At 40.4% G+C, this 25,268-nt stretch overlaps 1 protein-coding gene across 1 annotated transcript in view; it reads right to left on the reverse strand.

Annotated features, from left to right (window-relative positions):
• The window catches only part of SLC6A1 (solute carrier family 6 member 1), a 219,386-nt gene that overhangs the window by 25,110 nt on the left and 169,008 nt on the right, over nucleotides 1-25,268 (reverse strand). Inside the window, exons 6-10 of the mRNA XM_066596491.1 lie at nucleotides 16,130-16,262; nucleotides 14,419-14,553; nucleotides 14,241-14,344; nucleotides 12,670-12,794; nucleotides 9,935-10,047 (exon numbers count right to left, since the gene is read on the reverse strand). Of these exons, the coding sequence (XP_066452588.1) occupies nucleotides 9,935-10,047; nucleotides 12,670-12,794; nucleotides 14,241-14,344; nucleotides 14,419-14,553; nucleotides 16,130-16,262 (610 nt within the window). The remainder of the gene's footprint in view (nucleotides 1-9,934; nucleotides 10,048-12,669; nucleotides 12,795-14,240; nucleotides 14,345-14,418; nucleotides 14,554-16,129; nucleotides 16,263-25,268) is intronic.

The following is a 25,268-nucleotide window of genomic DNA, read 5'->3' on the forward strand; positions in this document are numbered from 1 at the left end:
TTGTGTCCCCCAGCTAGCACATCAACTTACATCCTGTTGTGTAAAGGGGTTAACAATATGTTCATTAAATGAAGTGTATAAGTTAATATGAACATTAAAGGGCTTTTACAACTGCTGATTTGTCCTCTGGATAGACTATCAGCAGTTGACCGATGGGGATCCACCACTTGGGATCCTTGTTCAACACCTGATCGTCCGGTCTGCTGTTAGTGCAGCAGGGTTGTATGTTGTCATTAGTGGTCATGGGAGGAAATCAAAGAGCTGGATTCACTTCCTTTAAAATCAATGAAAATAATTCTTCCTCTTACACTTCTGGTTATGACCATTACAAAGAGCAGTAAGTGTAAAACAAGTGAATGAATAGCTAAGCACTAGCTGTAATTGGCTGAGCACTCAGCCAATAGCTAAGCACTAGCTCTAATTGGCTGCGCGCTCAGCCAATCAGCACAGCCCTTTCAGGAAAGTGCTGGACAGCACAGTCGGGGAGCCAGCGGAAGGACACGTCTGAGCGGCAGAGAGGTGAGTAATTCTTTTTTCTTTTTTTACCACTTAATAATGATTTTCAGGGAAGGGCTTATATTTCAAGCCCTTCCCTGAAAATCATACTGCAGGGTTTGCCACAAACCACTGCTTTCAATGGGACCAGCAGCAGTGCCGATCCCATTGAAAGCAATGGGATAGCATGCTGCACTTCTGCCACAGCTGTGACAGAAGTCCGCGGTACTCTCCCTATCTTTTCAATGGGGCTAGTGCTGGACTCATCCCGGCGTCTTTCTTGCGCTGCGAGGCGAGTGTGTTCACTTGCTCTCGCAGCGCAAGAGAGAATAAAACGCCAGTGGGTGTCCAGCCTAAGTTGTACTGACCCTGAATTCAGAGTTGCATTCACAATTCTGTTGGCTGCTACAAGAAATAATCAACATTTGACAGACACATCCCTGAGCTGCTATAACACAGTGAGAGAGTTAATTCTCTTCAAATTATAGTATAGTGCTAGATGTAAAATGGTACAGTTAGGCTGCCTGTTCACGGGCGATGATCCGCTTGCAATAAATCGCCCACGGATCATGCTATGAAAAGATTTCCATAGGCTAACTATGGTAAGCGCAGCCCGACGTCCATGAGCGAAGAATCATAGCGATTCTCTGCTCACGGGATTGAAATCGCAGCATGCTTTGATTTGCTGCGATTATCCGCGGTGCGCCTATCTATTAGATAGGCTCATCACAGAGACCTGTCAGTGCTCCCCCCTCCTCCCTTGCGGTGGAATATCGCTAGCGATATTCCGCCCCAACCGTGGACAGGCAGCCTAAGGTTTCATGCACATGGGCACATATTACATTCATATTGTTTATGGATGTAATACAGACAGCATGTGACAGGAGACAGTGGGAAAAAAAAGTGAGATCCACTGGACCTTCTTGCTTTTTTTTTGCGTGTCTGAAAAATGCAGTGAATATGGATGCAAGTGGAACATTAAGAAGGTGCATGTGCACCAAATATGCACCAACAATGCACATACACATACAATGAAAATGGCGCATTTTTCACAGACCAAAATTGCATATACCAGTATGCATGAGGCCCAACATCGCAGAATGCAAATTATCAAAGAATTGTCTGTTCAAACTGTAAGCCAGCAAAAAGGCTAAAAATTATCAGCTCTGATATCGACAGAACTGTAAATACAGCTCTGAGTGTAGCATAGGCTCAGGCAATGCAATGGTGTCAAAATGTGAACATAAGCTTTAAAGGCGCTGGATGAATCCAAAGGTAAATGAAAAAGGGCAAAGCTATAGAGGTACACAGGCAGCAGTCACATCTGGGCCCTATTGCTACAGTGGGCCCAAAGGCCCTTTGTCTAGAGAAGAAGACATCAGTATTATAAACTCTACATGGTAGGTCAGGACTCTGTTTTAATTTTTTCATAGTGGAGCCCCGGAACATGCAGGAACACGAATACCTACATGGTGATATGGATGAACACTGTAGGCGTCCAAGGACATGTGCAATCAGTAATGTGATTAATGAGACTTGTCATACTGCACTTAGGTGCTGCCAGGCATAGTCTGAAATCTAATTTTACTTCTTCATGTGTTGTACACAGATCTTTAGCGTTGGTAAGAAGCTTAATAATGTATACGGAAACTGATTTATCTACTAAAGAGCCATTTACAATTAGTCCATATTTCATAAAGACTCGGGATAATTATATATACTGCAGACATTATTATTGAAATATTTCTTTTCTCACTGATCGTCTCTCAGCTCCTGAGGCGTATAGCGACCTACTTTCCCCGTATGACTTGACAACTATTCAGAAAATGACCGCAGCACTTGTCAAGACTCCTGTGCACTCATATGTGAAGCAATGGCATGACCACTTTGGAGCATCATGAATCATGATGTTTTAGTGATACTCTCAAACCTTAATGACTGTTGTATTGTATAGCTTGGGTGGATGTTATTTTATGCATCTGCTTGTAATTTGAGTTACTATTCTGCATTAACACATTCTAATTTGCCTATGAACTAAAATAAAAGTACCTATTTTAGTACATCATAGCATTTTATATTTCTGTTATGGTAGGGAACTTGTCTTTAAAATCAGGCCCTGTTTGACGGCTGTGAAGCAGAGGCAGTGAGTTTAAAAAAGAAAGAAAAAATGTTGCTGCATTTATAGTGTACATAACTCTTCAAATGACTTTTCAGAATAAGCTGCTATGTGTACATAGGGAATAACACTGTTTTATTTTTTTTTAATCAGATCATTTTTATTGAAGTTATATTTTTGAATACAATTACCCCTACATTTCTACACATTTTATACATGTATAAGCATAATATACATAGGGAAAGGGGGAAAAAAGGACTTGTTATTTGTATAGCACCAACCTATTCCGCAGTGCTTTCGGGTAATTTATTTATTATCCCCTAGCAAGCTGGGTACTCATTTTACAACCTCAGAAGGATGGAAGGCTGAGTCAACCTCGAGCCGGCTACCTGAACCTTGCTGGGATTGAACAACCTTCAGGTCATGAGTGAGAGCTGTATACTGCTATCCTAACATTCTGTGCCCCACTAGAATGCTAATATTGTCTAACCTAAACAATACAATTACAGATAGCCCCCTACTTGTAAACGTTCGAGTTACGAACTTCGCAAGATGCGAACAATCTGTCCTGCACAGTATGATGTAATGCTATGGCTATGGCATTACATCATATTGTGCAGAAACGGACAGGCTTCTATCAAGCCTGATAGAAGCCTGTCCGGTCAGATCGCGAGACACTGTGGGGTTGCTAGGCAGCTGGAGGCCTTCTGAAAGGCCCCAGGGCTGCCTGTGCAGAGCGCCTATCAAGCCATGCACCATGTTCGCTGTAAGAACAGCTGGCACCCGATGTTGTATGGAGCAGGATCTACCCGCGATCCCGCTCCATACAAGCATTTGTTCGGACTTGCGAATAAATGTACTTGCGAACAGGCTCCTGGAACAGAACCTGTTCGCAAGTACGGGACCATCTGTAATCACAACTATATTTAAGCAGATCATAATCTCCCCCATGCCTAACAAAATAGAAAAAAGTAAATAAATAACTCTTCTCCCTCCACCTCCTCACTTCTCTCCCCCTCCTCTCTAAATCCCATAAACTTTTCTACAACCAGAGTTTGAGGTGGACTATGCATTATATCTATCAGCCATCTTCTCCAAGTTTCCTCAAACTCAGTCAAACAGTCTCTTTTTTTTTTTTAATATATCCTCCTTTCCAAGGGTATAACCTCTTATCTTTGGGACAAAATCTCCTACTGTTGAGGGGGCAGGCTGCATCCAACTGGCAGTAATCAGCTTCTGTGCCTGATAAAATGCTCTATGAATTCCAATAAGGGCATGTCCATTAAGCCCATCAACAATATCCAATATACAAGACCAATATCGACAAGATATATTTTCACACAATTTTACACAATCTCAGACCATTTGCATTAAATCTGCACCATCCATATAATATTTTAGACAGTCTGAGTTTAATCTAATGCACATGTTAAACAACTTTAAGGGAGTACAATAAACTCTACACACTAAATACAATTGTGATACTCATTGATTTGAGCTAGTGTTATAATTGGACTCATACGCAACACTGCGGCCCGTTTATGCTTGTTAATATAGCCTAAATCTTTGTCCCATTTTTCTTTTACTTTTATTTACAATTGCTGTAAAAAGTAAGAAAGCATCTGTCTATATAAATAAGATATTACACTCTTCGTAGTGACAAAACACCCAAGAAACTTCATCATAAGGCGTACAACCATAAGCACAGATACTGACCTGGCCTAGGCATCAAGCGCATCATAAAGCTCTCTAAATTGTTCAAAGCTATAAAAAAGACCTCCAGAATGCACTTGTTCCACTTTCATCCCCCATGGTGAAAATACCTCCAAGCTGAAAAACTCTGGCAATTTATGGTTCCTCTGGGCGGATAGTGGGGGCAATTTATTGTTCCCACAGGGGTGGTGGGGGTGTATAGTAAATCCATCTAGTTGCAGAATCTGCTTAAATGTTTTCTATAATTTAATCATCAAAATTTATTGTTGGATGTAATCCCTTTTTTCCTCCTTTCATCCCTCTCCCACATACAATTACAGGGGGGGGCTACAACCTGTCATTTTAGAAACTAATCTATCATTTAGCCCTACCCTATTTCTTTCTCCCCACCCCTTCAACTGTTGCCATTGAGATGCCAGAACATATATTGAAACATTTGGAATTGCCAATCCTCCAGATCGCTTATTGCTTTGAAGAGTCTCCAATTTAATTCTATAGTAAATTCCTAAATATGTTATGGAGTCTAAAAAAATATTGTAATGGAATCCAAACCAGAGAGTTTGGAAGTATATAAAGGAGCTGTAGCATCAGAAGCATTTTAGTGAGATTTTCCCTGTCAATTATCGACAATGGCAGACGATTCAAGACCTTGACGTTATCCTAAAGTTTTTCTAGCAGTGGAAGCAAAAAGATACCACAACTCCCAAATATTTGAATTCCTTCACTATTTGTAAATGCATATGTTCCAATGAATAGTCCATTGGCATGGGATATAAAGGAAGAATTACAAATTTTGAGAGACCCAACATCTTACTAAATATATCAAAAATGGAGATAATAGGACTCATTAATCTACTCACATCCCCAGCATACAACAACAGATCATTTGCATATAATGAGATATGTTCCTTAATCTCTCCATTCTGCCTTCCAACTTTATCGGGTGATTGCCTTATGAAATCCGCCAGGGGCTTGATTGCCAAGGCAAAGAGAAAATGGGACAGGGGGCATAATTCCCCTGCATAATTCCCTTCTCCAACACCAACCATCCTGATATATGACCATTTACCCTCACTCTTGCCCCTGGCATTGAATAGAGCAGTTTGACCCATGCCACAAATTTCTCACCGAAACCCATCCTATTAAGAACAGCTCACAAATGATTCCATTTGACACTTTCAAAAGCTTTGGCAGCATCAAGAGAAAAAATAGTCCAGCTCCCACAAACTTGGTGATCCGCCTGAAGATTCAAATATAACCCCTTTAAATTAATAGCACTTGATTTGTTTGGCATACAGCTTGACTGAGCCTCATGTATCAAACGAGTGATTACTAGAAGTAATCTATTTGCAATTACCTTTACCAAGGTTTTAACATAAGTGATCAACAGAGATATTGGAATCAGGAAGAGACAAATCCTTTCACCGGTTTAGGAATTAAGACAATGATAGGATCTCTCATTGATGGTGGAAGTATGCCTTCATGCAGTTATTCATCAAACACCGACAGTTAGTAGGGCAGAAGCATATCAATATAGCTCTTAACAATTCATTTGGAAGGCCATCCAACTCAGGCGACTTTTCAATAGGAAGTGTTGCTACTGCATCCCTTAACTCATTCAGTGTCATATTAGCTTCTTATATCGATCTCTGATCAAAGTTGGCAAAGCTTATAATTGTACCAGAGCCAAATATTCATAAACATCTTCACAATCCACACTTAACTTAGAAGCATACAGTTTTTTGAATATAGAGAACAAATGTCTCCAAAATGTCATCCTCCATTATAACCATAGAATCATTAGGCCTTCTCAATGCTGCCACATCATATGATGATTCCTGCACCTTATAGAAGCCAAGAAGGCTGCTTCCCCTTCCTCAAAGATCTTCCACTTCATAAAAAGACGCCTATTTTTGCAACATCTCTCAGATCATCTGCAAGTTGAGGCTGTGCCTCTTTTGAATTCATTTCCGCCTGATTAGTGGGAGAATATATATATATATATATATATATATATATATATATATATATATATATACTTGCTCTGCATCTAAAGCTTATTGCTCAAGGGCTCTAATGACATCCTGAGATTTAGACTTATGTACGCTAATTTTCTGTATATGACGACCACATATAAATGCCTTCATAGCATCCCACAGTACAGACACTGAGGAAGAGCCAATATTAATCTGAAAAAATGCCTTTCTAGCATTAGCATTAAACAGGTTCAACCAAAAGGGATTTAGCCTCCAAACTCTATCCAAATTAAATCCCCTGCCATTCATAATCAACGATAAATAAAGTGGAGAGTGATCACACACAGTTCATGATAGATATTCCATTCTATGAACACAAGCAAGCATAGATGAACCAGGTGATCTATTCTAAAAAGTGTATTATGTGATCTGGAATGACTAGAATATTGTCAACTGCTGGATTTTCCAAGCTTCACAAATCACAAAAATCTAGTTCCAGAAATAAACAGGCAAAAATAGTTTCGGGAAGGAGAAGCTACTATAAGGCCTTTAATAAATCTATTCAAACAAGGATTCAGGCAATTATGAAAATCGCCTACAATTAATGTGGAAATAACATGGAACATAGCCACAAATTCCATCACCACCTTAATACATTTGCTGAATTACAGGGGGGGGGGGGGGACACACATATTGCCACCAAAAAGTATTTCTTTTGCGCAATAATACATTTAAGGCAAACAAATATCCCCATGGAATCTAAAAAGATGACTCACACCTAAAAGTGATCTTTTTGTGAATCAGTATACTTACAAATGAATAATTTGAGTGCACAGAATAAAAAATCTGTGCACATACAAAATGGTGAAGCAAGTGTACAGTAATTTGCTAAATGTGTAGACATAGCTGGTTGAAATTGTTAAATAGATGAAAAAACAGCATATCTTTTAGTTTTATCCCCCATATCCCGCACATTCCAGGAAATTATATTCACCTCTTAAACCATTGTAAATGATGTTCATTATTTATGTTTTACACACATAATTTAAGATGCTGGCTGCATTACATGGTAGATTTACTGAACTATGGTATCTGCTTTAGACAATATTTCAGTAACTTTCTGCAAATAGAATTTTAAAGTCAACATTCTCTTTCAGGTTACCAATCTGAGCAGTATTGCTTTTAGTCTCAGCTAGAAAAACATCATGTAGAGTAGGTCCATTTTTGTGTATCATTTTGCATATCCACCACACTAGCTTGTGCTGAAACGTCCTGTATAATAGTATTCGCATAGGCAGATGAAGCACGTAAAACAGGGCCATGCTTAGCATTCTCAACAGAAGGAGATAACGTATTAAGAGTCCCATCATAGAAGGCAAATACAACTGTTGATGTTCCATGAGCATTACTTATCAGGGTTGCAGGAGAAGTTGAGCAAGCAAATTCTGCCAACTCTTTACTGCATAGTGGTATTTCTCAGTAATGTGATCAGAATGGTCAAACCATTCCACGCATTCCATGGTGTGTTGGCTTGGCACTGCTGGAGTTCTAGGTTTGAATCTGGCCTTGATGGGGATTTGAGTCTGGGGCCCCACCATTGCAGGGCAGTAGTGCCGACCCCTAAGCTGCCCCCACCACCTCCACTGTTCAAAAGACATTTTGGAGGCCAAATTAGAGAATTTGATTTTTACTCTTATTGATTTTAATGGAAGTCAGAATCCAGAGTCCTGATTGACAATTATTTTTTTAAATCGAGTCAGTCACTTCAGACTCGATTATTTCAGGAGTCGCTCAACACTATTTATGATAACCCTAACTGAATGTGGGTATAGGAAGAGATCTGTCAATTACAGTGAGCAGTGTGGGGGAAGGCAGAAGGAAGACACTCATTGGACACATATCACAGCCACAACAACTAGTGTACTACAGCATCAAGGTAACATTTGGCATGCTCAATAAGACTACAGTATTGTACTTTATTTAAAGGTCCCTTATCTTAAGATTTTTAATAAAAGTTGTATTAAAGAAGAAAATGTACTGTCTTGTGCCCATGATGCACAGCTTTGTGCACTCTGGAAATCATAGAGTTCAATATGCTGCACTCTGTATATGGGTGCAGCTACTACTAAACTTGTAGACCTTGTTAAAATGTGTTTACTTTCCAAAATGCGCAGCTTAGGCTTAGTTTACTCTTGTGTTGCTACAGTATTTCATGTTACAGTAGTTATAGCATGTGGATTTGTTGTACAACAGGTACCACCAACACTTGGCAGACCCTACTGACTTATAATGGAATTCTGCAGAATTCTGCTATTTTTCTGTCAGATCTGAATAAATCCTCTGCTGCACATGCATACAAAGCTTCAGGGGGAACACTGACTGTGACAAACTCGAGCGCTTATGGTAGCTTTACACGAAGCAACTATCATTTAGTCACTTAGAAAGCGTATGAACGACAGTTGATCACTTGATTTTACTCAGAGCGATGATTCCTCATTAGCTTTTTTGAGATATTGTCCATAGAGGAGATCTCTGTACAAATTTGTTTGCAAGCCACTCAAATACAAAAAATTGTGACTTCACAAAATTGACTATTAACAGTGTCTATTTTTTTGGTAAGCTGAAACAAAAAGACCAGCAACATGTTGCTTGTTACCCTATCAGTGGCCATATTTACACTGAATGATTATCGCTTTAATGCACTCTTATTCAGCCAATAGTCACCTTCAAGTTTGACACAAAATTTGGTACTTTGTTAGCCAGTTGAAAATAATCTTAATGCTCTCAATAAGGGAAACAAAAAGATTCATCATGCAGTAAGAAACCTTTTAATGGGTATTCATGAATTCATGAATGGGTGAGTGCTGACTCTGATTGGCTGAGCGCAGGGACCAATCAGAGGCAGCTCTCAGCTGTCATTTAATACCTGAGTACTGCCTCTGATTGGTCACAGTGCTCAGCCAATCAGAGGCAGCCCATTCAGCAGGTGGGGATTTTCTGTGACAGCTGTGGTAGGGAATTCTTTATTCCCCGCAAGGATGAAGAATTCCTTTGCTGCATCTGTTTCACTAAAATTCTTGTTTTTCAGGGAAGGGCTTATATGTAAAGTCCTTCCCTGAAAAACAATTCAGGGGTGCCGGCAGACTATTGCCTTCAATGGAGCCGCTGGCAGCAGCCACGGCTCCATTGAAGGCAATACACAGATCTTAATGCAAGCGTGCTTTTGAGTGTACATTGGTGCACACCTATGTACGCACAAAAACACGCTCGTGTGAAACCACCCTCAGGCCTCATTCAGATGAGCATTTTTTTGCGCACAAATAGCCGCGCAAAAAGATCGCCACTCATGTGTGAAAAAGTCGAGGGAACGAAGCTAAAGGCAAGATCTACATTTGCGCATAATTTGCTCGTCTCACATGATCGTGGTGCGTGCTGCATGTTATTCCAGCTCCTATAGGAGTCAATGGCAAAATGCACCAAAGATAGGTCAGGTCTTATCTTTTCACGCAGCACACACCTTAGATGGGTGCATTGTAGCCACGCATGTCCTATCTTTTGCAGGTGCAAGTATTTTGCGCGTCTAAAAATCGTTCATGTGAACCTTTCAATATATTTTTTTTTTAAGAAGACGTACCTGGCTGTCAATCCCAAGCATCAGCAACATAGAGAAGAAAAGGATGGCCCAGAGAGGAGAAATAGGCAGTTGGGTAACTGCTTCTGGATAAGCTAAAAATGCCAATCCTGGTCCTGTAAGAACATGATAATGCACTATTATTCATCTTACACTAAACCAGAAGCACCATGACATGAAAATATTCTGCCAAGGAAAATTAACATAATGCATGTTATATTTTGTAATGGATTCCAATTCAACTGTGTATTGTGTCTTTAAAGCTGTTTTCCTGATCAGATGTTTTACCGCCCTTCCTAAGCAGGCACGGGCAACTTAGACATTTATAGCCCATGGGCAATCAGGACCTGATTAAATGGCCCCCTGGTACAACGTAGAAGCCCTGATCCGTGAAGAAGCTGCAGCAGTGATGTGTAGGTCATTGTGCACATGACCACTCAGCCAATCAGAGGCTTCAGCGGTCATGTTGTATTCATGACAGTATGACAGTTAAAGCCTGTGATTGGCTGATTGGTAACATGCACAATGGCCCACGTGCTACTGCTATAGCTCCTATGCAGGACAGGGGGTACTTTTAAGGACGTGAGTATGGCTATTTTTTTATTTTACAACATTTCCAGCTCATTTTAATTTTTTATCTTGGAAAATCCCTTAAATTACTACTATAACTATTGTGTCTACTACCTGGAAAGACAGAGTGGTCACTGATATAGGAAATTCTTCACAGCCTTGGAGTGGGAGCCCATTAGAACATGCAGAAGGAAGGTTTTAAATTTTGTAGAAATCACTTTTTATCATTCACCCTATTATAATCACAAGGCAGGATTAAAATGAACGGTGACACTACTGCTACAAGGCTAGAGGCAGCTAATAGTAATCCTCATTAGCAATAGGCATTGGGGACAGCTTGGCACCTCTTCTTTTCTCACCCTTGCTGCAGATTACCTCTGCGCATGTCACAGAGCATGCCCACAACACTCTCTTGTGTTCTAACTGAGGTTTCCTATGTCTATGTGGCTACTGTTCAGCAAATCACTAAAACTAATGGTCATCATTAGAAATGAACGAACCAAACCTGTAGAGCCCGAACTCGAGTTGAACTTTACAGAAAGTTACTAAAGGGATTCGTTTCAGCTAATATAGCTACATAGTGTGTAAGGCGGAGAAAAGACATATGTCAATCTAGTTCAGCCTCTTACTCTCCAATGTTGATCCAGAGGAAGGCAAAAAAAAATAAATGAGGTAGAAGCCAATTTTCCTCATTTTAGGGGAAAAAATTCCTTCCTGACTCGAATTTGGCAATCGTAATAATCCCGGATTGCTGACCCTTCTGAAGTAATTGGTGACTATAATATGTAATATTTTTACACTCAAGAAAGGCGTCCAGGCCCGTCTTGTACTCTTTTAGTGAGTTCTCCATCACCACTTCCTCAGGCAGAGAGTTCCACAGTCTCACTGCTCTTACAGTAAAGAACCCCCTTCTATGTTAATGTAGAAAACCTTCTTTCCTCTAGATGTAGAGGGCGCACCTACTGTCACATTCCTGAGTATAAATACATGATGGGAGAGATCTCTGCACTGACCACTGATATATTTATATATGTAGTTATTACGTTGTCCCTCGTCCATCTTTTTTTCTAAATGAAATAACTCCAATTTTGATGACCTCTCTGGGTATTGTAGTCTGCCCATTCCCTTTATTAACTTAATTGCCCGTCTTTGAACCAGCTCAATCTCTGATATGTTCTTCTTATGGTTCCAAAACTGTACACAATATACCATGTGTGGTCTAACCAGTGATTTGTAAAGAGGAAGAACAATGTTCTTGTCATGTACTCCTAGACCTCTTTTGATCTACCGCATTCTCCTATTTGACTTGGCAGTAGCTGCCTGACACTGGTTGCTCCAGTAAAGTTTACAGTTAACTAAAATCCCCAAGTTCTTTTCCATGTTTGTTGTCCCATGTAGTGTGTACTGGTGACATGTATTTTTCCTGCCCATCTACAGAACCTTACATTTATCAGTGTTAAACTTCATTTGCCACTTTTCTGTACAAGCTCCCAATGTATTCATTTCCATTTTCAATTAATAACCACCCTGTGCTTTCCATCACTGAACCAGTTACTTACCCACTTTCTTACCCTGGCCAAGCATTCTCGTTTTTTATACCAACTTTTTATGAGGCACAGTGTCAAACGGTTTGGAGAAATCAAGATATACAGGATCCAATCACTCTCCCTATTCCAGTCTAGAACTTGCCTTCTGAATCAGAGGTTCATAAAAATCGCTGGAACCAACACTGAACACTGTCTAAGAGCCCTGGAACATGGTGGGGGTAGTTCAATGGATATGGCTCAGTGGGTTCTGGGTTCCTAGCTTTAAATCTGACCAACGACATCTGCTTGAAGTTTTACAAAGTGCAGAAAGGTCTTATCCTTTGTCATATATAAACCTAGGACCCCATCACTGCAAGGCAACAGTGATAACCACTGAGCCACATCCATTGAACCACCACCACACCTCAGGGCTCCTATGCAGTGTTCAATACTAGTTGCAGATTTTTTTTTATGATCTTCTGGTTCGGTTCAAACTAATTTGGACCAAACTGAACTTTTTGACGAAAGATAACGAACTGGCTGAACTGAACATTTGAAAAATCCACTCATCTCTAGTCATCATGTAAAGAAAACAGACTAACAAATACAATTAAAACTACTGTGGAAAAAACATTATTGTACCTGATGCTGCAACTTGTGCTATTGATCTCTTAGTCACATGTGCCATGAATCCAACAATGGAAAAGATGACAAAACCCGCAAACATACTTGTGCCAGAATTGATGCAACAGACGATGATTGAGTCTCTAAAAGAGAGAAATTACAATTCACTACAGGACTAATAAATGTTTTAGTGTTAAAAATATAGCACAATGCATACATGGTAATATAAAACATTAGCAGGAGTTTTCCATTTTTGCTCAATTTAGAATAAAACTTATGTAGGCTTTGTTTATACAGCTGTGTTTGATTTGCCTAAAACAGGACATGTCATAGGGAAAGGAAGACCAAAATCATTACAGCAATGCAACTTGATTTTATTTGGTTGTCAGCAGAAGTTGATTTTGCAGATGTTAAAATGTCCTGGGTGTTAAAATGTTTGTTACTCATAGCGACCAATCACAGCACTGGTTTCGTTTTACTAGGGCAGCTTAATGAGTGATGATTGGTTGCTATGTGCAACAAACACAATTTTTTTACACATTCTCAATAAATCAGGCTAATTGTATAATTTATAGTTAACTAATATGCTATTCGACTCATGGTGAAAAATTTAGATCTGTGATGAATCTAGAATGCCTCCAACAAAAAAGAAACCCATCGGACAAGTCACCCAAAAGCAAAGAAAGTAAAATTACTGTGAGCGAGTGAGACAAGCAAACACCAAGACCAATGACTTAAGAATGAGTGGAGCCAGGACATCAAGGGCTACAGAGACCTCAGACCAGCATTAGGCCCAAATTTAAAAAAGAGAGGGGAAGAGTCAGGACATAAAGAACATCAGAGACCACGGTACAGAGAGAGGCCTGATTTCAAGTATTGTAGGAAAGAGCCACTACATCAAGGGCTGCAGAGACCCCAGAATAGCATCAGGCCCAAATTCAAAAAGAGAAAGACAGAGCCAGTGCATCAAGGGGAAAGGCATTCCAATTTGGAAGGTTTTCAATATGATCCTCTCAAGGGCTACCATCAACATCCAAATGTTATTATTAGACAAGTGAACTGTAGATGTAGTTATTGTCAAATACAAAGAAATTTAAAAACGGATCTTCTGCAATTTGCTGAAGGAGTGTAAGGCTGCCTTTCTACGGGCGGGTTTGCATTGCGTTCCCTGCGGTGATAATCCGGCCGCGGGGAACGCAATGAACGCTTTCCATAGCATTGCTATAGAAAGCACAGCCCACTGTCCACGAGCATAGAATCATTGTGATTCTCTGCTAGCGGATGGCAATTGGCAGCATGCTCCGAATTGCCGCGATTCTCCGTGGTCAGCCTATCTGTCAGATATAAGCCTTAAAATTAATCCTTGACCTCTGGAATCACTGTCCATGGACCTTTTTTCCTATCTGTCTGGTAGAAAATATTTATATAGATAGATGTATACCCAGGCAACCCTGGGTATATAAGCTAGTATTGTATAAAGCTAAATGATCTGTAACACGTATATACTTGGAACTTTACTTTTGTTATCACACAGACTAAACAAAACAGTATGAAAATCTATATATCTGAAATCTAAATATTTTACTTGCCGGTAAACATTGTTGTGGAATGGGTTGTAACTTCCAAGGGCAATTAAGGAGCCAAGCCCCAAGCCATATGAAAAAAAGATTTGAGTAGCAGCATCCAGCCACACCTGTGTACAGATGAGAATATTTGTTATCTCCGCATTGCTTAATATTTAGGATTTTAATAAATGTTTCTTTTTACCTCCGAATCTGAGAGTTTGCTGAAATTTGGAGTGATGTAAAACAAAATTCCTTCGATTGCTCCAGGGAGAGTGACACCTCGGAAAAATAAGATGACCAACATAATGTAGGGGTAAGTGGCTGAAAAGTAGACTACCTAAATGGAAACAAATGGATATTTTTGAGTTATTGGTTAAATGATTTTTTAGACATTGTAATTTCCAAAAACAGTCCTCATTTTTTATTAAAGTAACTCTCCGCTTCTGGTATAAAATTCTATCCAGGGACCAGAAGTAGAGTTACATTACCTGCCATATGTCTTCTATGTTGTTCTCTTTTGGATATGCTGATTTTGGGACCAGTTTTTGGTCTTCCAAGATGGCTGCTGCAATCTTCTGACTAACTAATGCGAATTGCGCATTGGTAGTGTGCTAGACTGTTGATGCGCTACACCTGCTCTCTGATTGGCATGTGATCAGCCCTGATCAGTGCCTTTGACTTCTGGTGCACAGTGTGAAATAGATAGTGAGAGGATTGCAATGACCATCTTGTAAAGCCAAAAACATGGCCTGCAACCAGTGAATCAGAGAAACAATGGTAGAGGATGGACAGCATGTAATATGACTCCTCCCCCTTGGTCCATCCTGGGACCCAGGGGTCGCTTTAACTGCAGTTCTATTCTCAGCTGCTTAATTTCTTGATGCTGAGTTAAAGCCAGAATTATGTTGATACAACAAGAGTTGTAATGTGTTTAGGAAATCTTCTTAATAGAATTTAGAAAAATTGTATTTTGTTGACAGTTTTTTGATGACAAAAAAGGCTCAATTAGTATCTGAAATAAACCATATTCATTGAAATGTTGCATGAATTTATGTAAATTTAGCCCTTTATTTCCGCCCTTTAGAAACTCTTTCTATAATTCATGAACTGGCATAGGCTAAAAATGTTACATAAAAATTTGGCACATGTTTATGAAAAAAATAAGAAAACATCCATATTTAGAAACAAATACATAATGAATAAACTAACAGATTTAGCATATTTATTTTCATCTTCACTATTTAGTAACTTCATGCCATCTAGACTTGCTTATAACATAGAATAGTATTAAATATATTTAGTTAACAAAGGTTCAAAATAACAAAAAAAACAATTAATTAAGGCCCCATTCACACCACCGTATATACGCCGCTATTTAGCTGCGTCCAAAAATCGGCCAAAAATGGCGACTGAAGCATTGGATTTCAATATATTCACTCAGATGAACAATTTTTGCCGGCATAACAAAATTGGTCTGCAAAAATAGCAGATTTTAGACACTGTATCCAAAGATAGGTCTTGCCCTATCACTGCCCGAGATACGCTGGAAGCTTCTACAGAATACTATGGGAACTGAAAAAAAAGGAAGGAGGAGAGAGTTTAGCAGCGTCCAACGCTGGGAAAAGAAGACAGCTGCCTCTATTTAAGCATTAATAGCCATTCCGAGGATTTCTGCCGATCGAGGGATTTCATGCTGCTGTGTATTTTTTTTGCTGATACGCAGCAGCCACCCGTGTGAACGGCATAAAATATGCGGATAAAGTTCGAGTCTCGATCGCGGCTATTCTTAAATCATGTGATTTTACGAAGCGTACAGGCGACTGTGAAAACGCATACAGTCATGTAAAAGAGGCCCAAGGAAGTTAATCAGCCTGTAAATTAGTCAAATAACACAAACTATTATGTTGCACTACCTTTCCTGTCCAGCCAACTCCTTTCCAGATGCAAAAGTAGACCAGCACCCATGCAATAGCCAGGGTGATTGCTAGTGGCCATCTAATTTGACCTGGCTTCTCCAATCCGTCTGTCATTTGGTGCATGTTACGTCTGAAAAATAAGAACACAAAGGTTGACCAGAAATTATAGTTTTGTTATTCTAAATTTTAAAAGCAAGCGATCAAACCACAAAAAGGAAGATCATTGAATTTTTATGTCCAACCCTGATGAGATCTTAGAGCATATTTGAAATTGTCTTAGCTTTTTCCTACACCTTCTAGGTGAAATATGAGAGTTCACTAGACTATAGTCCTAACTGCCCTTTAACTCTAAATTTGCACATTACAAATAATTAATTAGCTTTTAAGGCCATTGCATGATACACAATGAATACAACCCCTTGATTTCAATAGGTTAGCTCACATAAGCGTATTTTGCGCATGCATTTTGTTTGTGTAAAAATACGCAGTATGCTCTATTTTACTGTGCATTTGTCCCGAAAATATTACATGATGAACTAATTAACTTAATTGCCTATTTCAATGAATGTGAGCAGGCTTGAGCACAATTTGCGCACGCAAAAAAATACAGTAAAATACACATGTATGTGTAAATATGCAATGCCCATTGTGCAAATACAGTGGTGCAAATGCACACGTAAATGCCCTTATGACCATGTGACACTGGCCTAAAGACAGCCCTATTAGTTTAATAGCCTACAGCCGGTGTCATGTGGGCGTTAGCACATTTGTACTGAATATTTGCACAACGGGTGTAGCGTTTTTCTGCATGCAAGTGCAGGTTTTACTGTACCTTTATGCATGAAAATCATGCACATTTGTGTGCGCAAAGACAACCCTATGGGTCTAATAACCTAAGGCTCGAGTCACATGGGTGTAAGTGCACTACCGCATGCATTTACGTTACGTATTTGCTTGTGCATGTGTGTGTTTCACTGTACTTTTTGCTTAATTGAAATAGGCAATTAAGGTAATTAGTCCAATATGTGCTATTTTAATGTGCAGGAAAATAGAGCATGGTGCATATTTTTTGTGCAAATACGTTTATGTGCACTAACCCATTGAAATCAATGGGTTCTATTCACTGCGTATTTGCTTCATGTGACATAGGCCTTAAAGGGATTTTCTGGACAATGCACATACACAAAAAATCCAACACACTGAATGGACACCACTTCTCGCTAGGTCTATATTGCAGGCACAACAAAGTAACATCCGCTCAGTGCTTTCATAAGATAAAGGGTGCGGGCAGACAAGCGTAGGCGTATTTACGTTCGCACGAGCGCAACGTATAATCGCCCGAGCGATCGTTTTTCACCGATCACGACCAGAGCTAGAAAGCGTATTTTCGTTTGTTCCTACTTTGCAAACGGTCTTTTCGGCGATCGAATATGCGTTGGCGCGTATTTCGGTCGCATATGTTCCGTTTTTTTTCGAATTGCCGTTTTTACGCGCCGTAAAATCGCCCATGTGAACGAATACATTCGAAACCATTGCCTCAGATGGTCACGTATATACGTTTGGTCGCAAAAACGCGCCGTTTATGCGCTCGTCTGCCCGCACCCAAAAGCTAATGTTTACTAGGAGGAAAGTAAAGTGTGATGATCCAGACAACACCTTCTTAGACTCAACCTGTCCTGCTGATCAACTCTTTGAGGTAAGTCTAGCTACTTTACCTCCTAGTGATCAGTTGTGATTGACATAGGCATCTCTATTTGGTCATCTGTAAACCTTTAAATGAATGGCCAACCATACAATATGTGAGTGCATTGGGTCTGCCAGAGTGGGAACCATTATTTGAGAGTGGCTGTGTACTCACGGAGGGGGTCCTAAACAGAAAATCCTCTTTATGAAATTTACATTGGATCCACCATTCACAATAGGAGATAGATGCAGCTAATCTACTGCTTTTCCTTGTAAAATGAGATCTGCACATAGTAACATAGTTTTTAAGGCTGAAAAAAGACACATTTCCATCTAGGTTAGTCTATTACCTCGCAATATTGCTCCAGAGGAAGGAGAAACCCCATGAGGTACAAGCCTATATTTCTCATTTTAGGGGGAAAAATGTCCTTCCTGACTCCAATCTGGCAATCAGAATAATCCCCAGATAACCAAACCTTCTGAGTAATCAGTGATATAACACTGTCCAGGCCCCTCTTGTACTCTTTTCAGTAAATTTGCCATCACCACGGCCTCAGGATTCTTTCCCACGAGCGTATATTGGCCGCTGTTTTCACGGACGGCCGATATACGCTACCATCTGTGGCGTTAAAGCTCCTGAACAGGCACACAAATCTAACGTTTGTGCACCCATTCACACGGCATGGGCCCCGGTGCATATGCACTGAGGCTACCATGCCATCACCCCTTTCCCCTCCCTCCCCCTCACAGCCCTAGCTCTGCCTCTTGTTTACAGCCAGCAATGGGAGGAGGCGGGATGGGGCGACACTTAGCTCCGCCCCACCCCACCCCCTCTCATTGCAAAGAGTGAGCAGGGAGGAGAGCAGAGGGAGGGAGTTTAGCAGCCGCGCTGCTAAACTCCCTCCCACCTCCAGCTGCTGTCATGGGATCCCATAGGAGCCAATGCAGCATCTGACGTATTCTAGCCCAAAATATAGTTCCAGGACTATCTTTTGGGTCCAACGTAAAAACGCCTGGTCCTATATTGGACGGTCGGGCACTTTCACATCACGAGAATACGGCCATGTGATCTGATGCATTGGAATCCAATGCATCAGATCACAGCGTATATCGGCTGGCCGTGAAAACGTGGGGCTGATATACGCTTGTGGGAAAGAAGCCTCAGGCAGAGAGTTCCATTGTCTCACTGCTCTTACAGTAAAGAACCCCCTTTTATGTAGGTGTAGAAACCTTCTTTACTCTAGACGTAGAGGAATCCCCCCTTGACCCATATAGCTCTATATAAGCACTATATGCAGCTATATGGGAGAGACAAACACAACTGATGGAGCATGAGTGCTAAAGTGTGAAAATGCAGGTACTCTTTAAGCCTTTCTTACTACTGAAAGCCCTATATGAAGCAGCTCTTGTTTAAAAGTCTATGAATGGCAAAAGGTTTTCTATGTCCAATCCTGTATAAATAGTCTCTTTATTTAGAGTCCTAGTTTCATTAAGGCATCATAAAATATGACATATGGGGGACATATTTCCTTTACACTACTTATGGCAAGTCAGGTAACAAGAATGAACGAATGCCTTATACTATTATTACAGTCACCCTGGCTGCAATGCAAATTGCACATTGAAGCTTACAATACAGTATATCTGCCAAGTGATGCCGTGCTGCTACAGATGACACTATGCAGTGTAAGCATAATACCACTCTACACACAAATTATGAGTAGTAAATATAAAATGTTAATAAAGCCAAAGGAAATATTTAAGAAGATTCTTCCGCCAGTTTTTTTGACGTAAAAAAAATCTTAAATTTTGAACAAAAAATTGTAATGTTTTGTTTTAACACCTTTTTTACTACTTTTCAAGAAGGTTAGTGGGCTTAGTGGTAAGCAGCATGGCCTCCTATGGACTTTCCTAGAATTTATTTCAGAAACAGGTGTGAATTATTGTGCAAAACTATATCAGCTCCTCAATGGCGTAGATCTGATTTTCTAGTGAACAGACTGCCAACAGATGCACCAAATTTATTAAAGGGGAGTATGACATTTAATAAATTTGGTGTATCTTACTCCAGACCCCTTTATAATAAGACCGGCGTAAGAAAGGTCTGTCTTAATAAATCTGTGCTAAAGTGTTAACAGTGACTCTACTTGAAGCATCTGATTAAGTAGCAGAACAAACCACTCAGATAAAACTGTCAGCAGGCATCGGGAGGAGGAGGGATGCATGACCCACTTGTAGAGAGACAAGTGCACACACGATGAGTTCAGTTACTGTGTGATAGAGGCAATGTAGATAAAGGAGCTGGGTACAGCCGAGGAACTAAGAGGATCATTCTCTTTAATTCATAAATGAAAAGAACTCATTCTGTCAGATATCACACAAGGTACAAGCCTTGCAACTAGAGAAAATAAAGCCTATTAAGACTGTCACCTGAATTTATGCCACTTTCTATTGCTCAAGGAGGAGTCATGCAGATATATAGCTATACTTTGATTTTACTGGCAGCAATAACTTTAAAGGGGATGTCCAGTTGTAAACTATTAATGGGATATCCTCAGGACAGGTCATCAATAGAAGATTGGCTGGAGTCTGTTGCCCGGACCCCAGCGATCAGCTCTTTGCCAGGCCAATGCACTTGTATACTGATTCTGCAGGAAGCAGACAGCTCCATCCTTACTGCAGTGGCCAGGCTTGGTGCTGCAGGTAAAGTTTTCATTAAAATGGATGCATATAAAATGGAAACAAATAAAATCCCTTGTTAAAAGTGTCAAAATCAGTGCTAAGATCTTTAGTGGAAAACTTTCAGGTACTCACCCAGTGGGGGTGGGTTCCAGAATCCTCATCAAAGGAACCCCCCTCCCCTTCGGTGTACAGGAATATTAAAATGATAAAGATGTTCGCCATCAACACAAGGTTGAATCCAATGTTGTATAAACTTTAAAAGGTTCAGTAAACCCCAAACAAGATAAGCAGAGCGGTAGTGCAATGTGTTTCGGAGATTATATCTCCTTTTAAAAGTACAGGATTATTACAGGTGGAATGTCAAGTTGGATTAATATAGTGAGATGTCCTTGATCTGGCTGTAATGTGGGTGTGGAATTAATATAATTATGTTCATATGGTGGGCGTACATAATAAAACATGTCGCCCGGGCGTGTGTTCCAAAGAAAAGGTACCAAAACCGGGTGTGCATTTCAATAACCGTAAGTGGCCCGAAGCCATTAGAGATGCATGTTTCCCAGTGTGCAGTTCAGTGTGGGGTTATCATCGGGCATGCATGCCACATACCGGAAATGGAACAATTCACATAAAGCTTTCGAATATGAATAGAAATATAATAGATTAAAACATGTTATATAAAATACAGATTTCTGTACCTAAAAAGAACATATATAAAAAGTATCTAAGTTAATAGGAAGTTATTAGAGATGAGCGAGCACCAAAATGCTCGGGTGCTCGTTACTCGGGATGAAATTTTCGCAATGCTCGAGGGTTCGTTTCGAGTAACGAACCCCATTGAAGTCAATGGGCGACACGAGCATTTTTGTATATCGCCGATGCTCGCTAAGGTTTTCGTTTGTGAAAATCTGGGCAATTCTACAAAGTGATGGGAACGACACAGCAACGGATAGGGCAGGTGAGGGGCTACATGGTGGGCTGCATCTCAAGTTCCCAGGTCCCACTATTAAGCCACAATAGCGGCAAGAGTGCCCCCCCCCCCCGCACTGTCAGCGTAAAGATCGTTCTCCTCTGCCATAGCTGTAACAGCTGTGGCAGAGAAGAATGATGTTTGCCCATTGAATTCAATGGAGCCAGCAATACAGCAGGTTCCACTGAAAGCAATGGGCTGCCGGCGATCGCAGGATGAATTGTCGGGAAGGGGTTAAATATATAACCCCTTCCCTGCAATTCATCCAGAAATGTGTTACAATAAAAATATATACCGGCGTATAAGGCGACGGGGCGTATAAGACGACCCCCCAACTGTCACCTTATATGCTGGCAATACAGTGGAGCAAAGAATAAAAATCATTACTTACTTCTTCTGACGTTCTGTGGCGCTCCTGCAGGCTGTTGCTCCCTCCTGGTCCACGGCAGAGTATTGCTTTCTGGACGCAGGGCTTGAAATCCCCGCCTCCAGAAACACAGCCAATCACAGCCATTCAATGACATAAATTGTCATTGGCTGTGATTGGCTGAAGGCACGTGTGTTTCTGGAGGCGGGGATTTAAAGCCCTCCGTAGAGAAATCAATGCTCTGCCGGGAACCAGGAGGGAGCAACAGCCTGCAGGAGCACCGCAGAACACCAGGAGGGAGTGACAGCCTGCAGGAGCGCCGCAGAACGTCAGAAGAAGTAAGTAATGATTTTTATTCTTTGCTCCACTGTATTGCCGGCGTATAAGGTGACAGTTGGGGGGTCATCTTATACGCCCCGTCGCCTTATACGCCGGTATATATTTTTATTGTAACACATTTCTGGATGAATTGCAGGGAAGGGGTTATATATTTAACCCCTTCCCGACAATTCATCCTGCAATCGCTGGCAGCCCATTGCTTTCAGTGGAACCTGCTGTATTGCTGGCTCCATTGAATTCAATGGGCAAACATCGTTCTTCTCTGCCACAGCTGTTACAGCTGTGGCAGAGAAGAAGGATTTGTCTTCTATATGTTCTCAATGGGGTCGGCGCTGCTGCCGCCGGCCCCATTGAACGCATATAGAGAAGATTTATGGCCTTAAGAAGGACCGTTGGGGTTCTTGAAACCTAAAATACTCCTAACACTCTCCCTATAGCAGCTCCAACACGATAGCACTTTCCCTGAACTAATGTCAGAATGCATCTGAGGCGAGCCGCGGGAGGGGCAGATTTCAATACTCGGGTGACACCTAATCTCGCCAGCCACTCACTGCAGGGGGGTGGTATAGGGCTTGAACGTTGCAGGGGGAAGTTGTAATGCCTTCCTTGTCTTTCTATTGGCCAGAAAAGCCCGCAAATTTCTCAGGGAAGAAAGTGAAAGTAAGTCGAACATCACGTGGTACTCGTTACGAGTAACGAGCATTTCGAACACCCTAATACTCGAACGAGTATCAAGCTCGGACGAGTATGCTCGCTCATCTCTAGAAGTTATAAAAGCAAGGAAAAGCCAGAGGATATATAAAAACACAATGTTAAATAAATACAATATTAAAATAGGTAAATAAGTAATCAGACTATAATAGCTATAGGGATGTGCTTTAGGACCCACGCAAAAAGCTTCTGGAATATAAAATAAGTTAAAAAATATATATGCCGTGTGTCAAAATATAAAGAATTAATATAAAAATTAAAAACAGTGTGAAATACCTGAGATGATTGATGATGTAAATTGAAAATACGGACAGACGGGGAGTAATCATGGAGGGAAATATTAAGAATATTAATAAAAATATTAAATGCTTCCGCGCATATAAAAATGTACAAAAAATTATAGGATTTTTTTGAATTAATGTATTAAAAAATGTAACATTAAAATATTTTAAATATACTAAAAGATTAAAAAAGTAATTGAATAATGTTGCAGAAGAGCACAGGGAGTAATATCGGGAAATTATTGTTGTGAACTGTAAAATACAAACATAAATAAAAATGAGCAGATAAGACTTAAAAATGGGAATTGGAAGGATAAAAAATAAGTGGAAAAAATATAAAATTGTAAAATGGTACTGTGATTAGATTTTCCCTAGCACTTCGTTCAAGCCATTCAGTATGAGTGTATTGAGCTGAAATACATTTCTTTAGATGTGAGTCTTGAAAAGTGACCTTGTGTTACCTTCTCCAGTGGGGTGATTCGCATCAGAGAGGGATACTTATTGTGCACACTGGAGAAGTGTCGGGGTATACTGTGTTTTTGAAATCCATTGACGATATTAAAACGATATTTGCTAATTCTGGTCCTCCAGATATACTTGAGACCACACGGATATTCTAAAAGATTATATAACTTGAACCGCAATTGAGAAAAGGTTTCAGATGGATGAGCCTTTTCTTACTCTCTAAAAAAATCTCCTTCCTTCCATGTTGAATATTAAAACAACACTTATAATTCTGAATCCCACATTTAAAAGATTCCTTTAAAGTTCCAGGCCCGTAGTATGACGTCATTCAGGGACGTCGAGCCCAGTGATACATCACAAGCACCCAACCCGCTCTAATACCAATTATCTATAAAAGTAAGTTCCTCTATTATATTAGGCTTGAAAAGGGGGCTACCTATACCCTGAAACGCGTTGTCAGGCTATCCCATTTTTATTAACCATATATACTCGAGTATTAGCCGACCCGTGTATAAGCCGAGACAATACGTTTCACCACAAAAAAGTGTGAAAACTTATTGACTCGAGTATAAGCCAAGCTATACTCGAGTATATACTAGGTAAAAAAAACCTCCATACTCACCTCCCAGCTTGCGTCTGTGTCTGTGCGACAAGCTGCTTGAATTCTCCCAGCTGTCATCCCCCATCGTCCTCTTTGCTTGGCTCTGTCAGTGCTGTGTAAATAAGCGCTGTGATTGGATTGAGCTCTATCCAATCACAGCGCTTACTTACACAGCACTGATGGCAGAGGATTTGAAAGCCGAGCAGGGAGATGACAGCGGGGAGAATTCTAAAGCAGTTTAATTGGCTGTGAATGATCGAGCACCGGCTGTGATTGGCTGATGCTTGATCCAATTACAGCTCTTATTACACAGTGCTGATGGCAGGGGATGACAGAGCCGAGCAAAGAGGACGGCGGGGGATGACACTGGAGACACAGAAGCCGGCTGGGAGGTGAGTATAGAGGGTTTTTTTTTTAGACCTTCCCTGACTCGAGTATAAGCCGAGGGGGGCTTTTTCAGCACAAAAAAATGTGCTGAAAAACTAGGCTTATACTCGAGTATATACAGTATATGTTTTTTTTGCTTTGTTGGGTGTTTTTGTTTATATATTTACCCTTATTTTACGTACCACTGTTAATATGAAATAAATAGGTGGAAACTACTTCTACAAACTACTTCTTCTGCAAACCTGGATTGAATAAAGATGGACTAATGAAAGCTTTGTGATTTGACTTATGGATTACACCCGGGATGCTGCTTACAGAGCATTACTTTTACTACTTGGACTAGGGGGCTTGGTGGCACCCAAGGCCTCCCCCTATGAAGTAATAAACATGTGCTACAGCACCGTTACACACTTAATATCTGCCCCCTATGAAGTAAGTCCTTCCTTCTATTAAACCTTCAAGCACTTAGCAGTGCAGGAAAAAAAAATATTTTACTCTGTGATTACAACATAGATGTGGCACTCTTGACTGGAACAAGAAAGGTTTTTTGATTACGCGGACAAAAAGGGGCTAAAATATTTTTCAGGGTTCTGTTTTTTTGAAAATAACTGTTGGTTGTTTAGAGATTTCATTGGTGAGAAAAGGGTCACCTC

Source organism: Eleutherodactylus coqui, chromosome 3 (genome assembly GCF_035609145.1).
Source record: "Eleutherodactylus coqui strain aEleCoq1 chromosome 3, aEleCoq1.hap1, whole genome shotgun sequence".
In the NCBI taxonomy this organism is placed as follows: Eukaryota; Metazoa; Chordata; class Amphibia; order Anura; family Eleutherodactylidae; genus Eleutherodactylus; species Eleutherodactylus coqui.